Source organism: Petaurus breviceps, unplaced genomic scaffold (assembly GCF_028583685.1).
Source record: "Petaurus breviceps papuanus isolate PSGF00001 unplaced genomic scaffold, PetGlider_PUasm1.0 76, whole genome shotgun sequence".
Classification (NCBI taxonomy): Eukaryota; Metazoa; Chordata; class Mammalia; order Diprotodontia; family Petauridae; genus Petaurus; species Petaurus breviceps.
The window spans coordinates 11460188-11465335 of record NW_027186473.1 but is presented as its reverse complement, the minus strand read 5'-3'; the positions used below and the strand labels follow the sequence as shown (position 1 = coordinate 11465335).

The 5148-nt window shown below is 47.3% G+C and overlaps 1 protein-coding gene across 1 annotated transcript in view; it reads right to left on the bottom strand.

Moving 5' to 3' along the window:
- GSX2 (GS homeobox 2) overlaps positions 1–818 on the bottom strand; it is a 1788-nt gene extending 970 nt beyond the window's left edge. The window contains exon 1 of the mRNA XM_069105031.1: positions 257–818. Within this exon, the coding sequence (XP_068961132.1) occupies positions 257–818 (562 nt within the window). The remainder of the gene's footprint in view (positions 1–256) is intronic.
- Positions 819–5148: the final 4330 nt, after the last annotated feature.

The following is a 5148-nucleotide window of genomic DNA, read 5'->3' as shown; positions in this document are numbered from 1 at the left end:
TGTGTGTGTGTGTGTGTGTGTGTGTGTGTGTGTGTGTGTGTGTGTGTAAGGGTGTTAAGAGATTAAAAAAAAAAAAAAGATTGGTCCAGCAACATCCTTTCTGCTGTTTCTGATCTTGCTCTGAGACCTTCTTGGGTCAATCACCACCCTTATCCATCCCCACGACTGAGACCGCTTTCTCCCCACCCCCCAAATGAAAAGAAAAGTTTGGCCAGATTCCCAAGAAAAGGGAGACCTAGAGAAGTTTTCTTCCTACCCATAGTGAGGCAATGGAACCTTCGGGGATCGGTGACATTGTAGGTGGTGGCGGCACAGACAGGTGCGTGGTGTTGGGGGTGTCCTAGGGCAGCAGCCGCGGCCGCTGCCGCCGCTGCAGCCGCAGCCGCAGCCGCCGAGCCAGGCTGCTGGGGCTGATGGTGATGGTGGTGCTGCGGCTGGTGGTGGTGGTGATGGGCATGGCTCATCCGGGGGCAAAACTGCCCGTCCCCGGGGCCAGGAGGAAACTGGCTCTTGAGCAGGGGGATAGCCCCGCCGCCTGTCCCGCTGCCGCCGCCACCACCTCCTCCTCCTCCCCCGCCGCCTCCTGCGCCGCCGCCCGTCCGAGCGGAGTGCAGGTGGGAGGTGACGCAGAGTGGACACACGCAGAAAGTGCCGCTTTTGCGCGACTGGCAGCCGGGCCCCGAAACTGACATGACCAGCGGCGATGGCATGCCCAGGGGGATGAGGAAATCAGGGCCGTGCTGGTGCTCAGGTAGGGAGGGCGCAGGCCTTGAGGAGTCCTTGATGATCAGAGAATCGACATAGAAGGATCGCGACATGTCGCGAAGGGACGGAGTCCGACGAGACAGGGAGTAGAAGGCAGCTTTCCCCCACTATTTCTCTTCTTTTCTTCACCCTTCTCTCCCCTTTCACCTCCGACGCTCTCTTGTTTTCCTTGGCTAGGCGAGGACGCTGTCACTGAAGCCCCGAAGGAACGCAGAGGTGCTTAAGTCTGAGAAGCGAACAAAGGGGTCCCCGGAGAGGGCTGGTCCTAACCTCCCCCGCCCGGGCTCCCCTGCTCTGGGGTTTTATATGCCCCAACCCAGCACGTGATGCCGGAGAGTACCGCACTGCTCGGGCTCCTCAGCATCTCCCCACCCTCGGGATAGGCTGCTCAACTCACAACAAAAACGAGGAGGGGGCGAGCACGGGAAGGGGTGGACTGCAGTGAGGTGGAGGCAATAGGCGGAGGAGGTGGAGTGAATAAAAAAGAAGGGGAGGGGGGAACTTCTTAAAGTGTATGTTTTGTTAATTTCGCGGTGATTCTGGCCCTTCTCCTCCCCTTCCTTCCTCCTTTCCACAGAAACCCTGGGCATTAGCTCCCTGCCCCCGCCTGGGCAGGAAGCCCATCAGAACACTTTACTTTACACCCAGTTCCTGGCCCCACAGCTCGGGTGTAGGGGATCAGGCTAGGTGGAAACCGAGAGGGTTTTTATTAGAATCATACTGACAAAGGTCTCCGACATTGCACTTGCCCTGAGGGAGATGCACTAAAAGCCTCCTTTGCTCCATGAAACAGCAAAGAGCTGGAAACTGCAGGGTATGGAATCCAAGAGAATTCAGTTTCGGCCCACTCCCATTCTTCCAGCCCAGGTCGTTCCTTAGACCTACATCACTGCGTTGAATCTTTTGGCGCTAGGGTCAGTCCTAATAATCATGCTTCGCTGCCTTAGAGTACTAATCACACAAGGCTACTCATATTCTTTTAGCCTCAGAAAAATACCTCTTACCTAGTTCACCCTTTCCTCTTGCCTCTTTTGCTCAATCCCCAAATTAAGTCGGGTTCTGACAAATTGTCAGTGAGTCCTTCCCGACGCAGTCTCAAAAGTAGTCAGACTCTCACGGGCCAAATCTCTAATTAAATGGGACGACTTTTCCAGTGGACGCCAAAAGCGCTCTTTCGCATTCCGAAACACCTGTTCACAAGGTATTAGAATAAAGGGCCTTAAAATCTCCTGCAGTTTTCGGGCAGGACTGACAGCATCGTACCCACCCCTGCAGAGGGCTAGAGGAGGGCCTTCTCTGAATCAATCTCTTTAGCTCACTAGATCTTTTTCCACCTTCAGCCAGTCCTGTGCTTAAGAGCTGAGGGGCTGGACCAGATCTCTTTTCTTCTCATTCTCAACATTTCCGCAGACCATCAGACCATTTTCTGGAAGGATGAATAACTGGTAAAGCAAACGAGAGTTTTGCCTCTCCTCCCTTCCTTAGATAGAAACCAGAGGTGAAAAGAAAGCGTGGAATCTTGCGGAATCTCCGGTTCTACCTTCTTTGGGAGACTTAGGTGTCGTAAACTTCCGAGGACTGTGTGCTATGATCAATTTTTAGTTATCTCTTAATTTATTTATCCATCAATTTTACAACAAAAATCATGTTTAATTACACAGTGTTTTGCCTAAGCACAGCAGGCGAGGGGAGCTTGTACCCCCAGGGGGGGGAAAGGCCCATCTTCACCCTTGCCACCTTTGTCCCTAGTTAGTACTACACTTTTCAAGGGGCTGTTCTTGTTGAGAAGCCAAACGGGTAAAGATTTGACCGATTTCTCACCAGTATGTTTAATTTTTTTTACAATCCGTTTCTGTGCACTGAGGAAAAAGCTGAGTTCAAATGCAGCCAAAAATATTTTCGCCTTGTCGAGCTAAGTTCCGATTTGAGTTCATCGGAAGGGTTTGGAGAAAACAGGGTATAGAGAGTTAGAAGTGACTGACCTAGGTTGAGTATGGTCCCAACGCAAGTGACACAAGCCAGGTTGGTGGATCACTTTTCAGATCTCTACCTCTCTATCTGACTTAACCCTCTTTTCTTCATACTTCCCTCTCTCTTCCTCCTTTGCCTCCCTCCTTCTTTCTCTCCCTATCTCCCCCCCCCCCAGGCGAGCTGTAATTGGGTTGTAGGGACACTCTGCACTCGGGGAGTCAGGATTTATGGATGGCAATTAAAGTTTTATGAATTGCAGCTGAGGCGGGTTATTGAGCTATTTGAATGTGATTAGAATTCAATTAGAAAGTGGTTAGTGGACGGTGGGTCTCTGGAGTGTAAACAGACAGCTATTCCAGAAATGTGCTAATCCAACATCTTGTGACAACAATTAGGGAGTTTTAGGGCTTAAGGCAGGTCAGCCTCAACTTTAACTGCTTTTTACCAAGAGACTTGGAGAAGAAACCTTTGCAAGATCTGTTCAGCTTCATCCTAGGCCAAGTGGATACCAGCAAAATGAAATTGAGGAATAGGCAATTATGCAAATAATTATAACATTTGTGCCTCAATGAATATTTTAGACTACAGCAGAAATTATTTTCAGGACTGAATTTTCCATAATAACTGACTCAATTGTTTCTTGCCTAGCTTCAATCTTGCTTCTTGTATAGAAATTATAGTTATAGGATATTGATACCTAGTTTGTCAAGTGAGGATTGGATTGAATAGATGACATCCAAGGTCCCTCCCAATCAAGACTTTCTATTATTCTACTTAGTTCAACTGTACTTGTATGGAGAAATTCCAAGTTTTGCTTTAAGGAAAGATCCCCTTGAAGTGTATTCTAAGAAATATTCCTAACTCTTAGGAGATATCTGGATCGATATGAAGCCAGTAAGTTTGTTGCATTCAAAAAGAGTCATTTGCAATTTTATATTTTTGAAAATGCTAATTTTGCTAAAAGACTGGGAATCTGATTGGGGTAAGTGTCTGATTCCAGAGACTCCATTAAAATGCTCAGCCTTCTGTTCTTCACATCTTGGCCCAATACTCTGGGCCCAGAATCAGGATTTGAATTCAAATCCTGCTTCAGACACATTAACTGTGTGATGCTGGGCAAGTTACTTAACTTCTCTTTGTCTCAGTTTCCTCAACTGTAAAATGGGGATCATAATAGCACCTACCTCAGAGGGTTGTTGTGAGAATTAAATGAGGTAATAGTTGCAAAAAGAACTTAGCACAGTGCCTGGCACATAGTAGTCACTGTATAAATGCTTATTCCCTATCCCTCAAACCCCAAGCTACACAAGGTAGGTAAGCAGTTTCATGCCCGGGAGAAAATTAAAGCACATGAACAAACAACTTCCTGGTCTGACATCTAGAAAGCTTGTCCCCTTGAGGAATGATACACATTTCCCTGGCAAGAACACAAACAATAACACAAACTATTCTGGAACATAAGTTCTCTCTCTATCTCAGTCTCTCTTCTTCCTCCTTCTCCATTGGCTGGTTCTGTGACTTTTGACAAGCTGCTAAGGTGTGATTCCCTAAAGGACAAAGATCATGGTTTCTTAATCTTTCTGTCTCTCTAGGAAAGTAAGACCAGTGACTCTGCACAGTCCTCCCTTACTTGCCAGTCATGGAACCTCCCTGATATCATGGGCCTCTTCCAGAGGGAAGGACAAACAGCAACAATCTCTCTAAGGCTTGGGATGCAATAGGAGTTAATGAAAGCCTGTAAAATTCTGAAGGTTGAAGGAATGATTTATATACAAGTCATCTCTCTCTGGGCCTTTTTCCTCATTTGTAAAGACTAGGGGGATGGACTTCATGATCTCTGCAGTCCTTCCATTCCCTATGCATTCTACCATTCCCTCTGTCTCTCTTCATACCTCCTGACCAATCTTGGATTAAACAATTGCAGTTCTTCTGAACCCAGGTTGCAGACTGGGACTGTACTGACTTGGTACAACAAACTTGGTCAACAAACCAGAGTTTCCTAGGAGTCTCAAACTCTTGTTTTGGAGAGATGGCCCTTTTGGAGGGTCTGGGAGTAGGGTGGAGTGGGGTGAGTCAGGTAGAAGAAGAAGTTATACCAGTTATTTCGATAATGAATTATTGTAATAATAAACACAGAACATCACCTAAAACCATGTAGTGGAAGGGACTAACGGTTAGCTGAAGGGCTGGGAGCTTTGGTCCTTCCAAGTCATGCGGGTTGACTGTAGGCGTGTGCCCACAACCCCCTCATCCTCTTCACAATTTTATTTCTCAATAATTCTGTCCGATAAAATTTCATTGTCCATTAAGTAATCCCCGAAATGAGAGCTCTTATGAGCCTATAATGAGCTCTAATTGCTACGACTAGTCGAGCCACGTGGAAGGATTTAGAAGGTATTAAGCAGTTGGGTA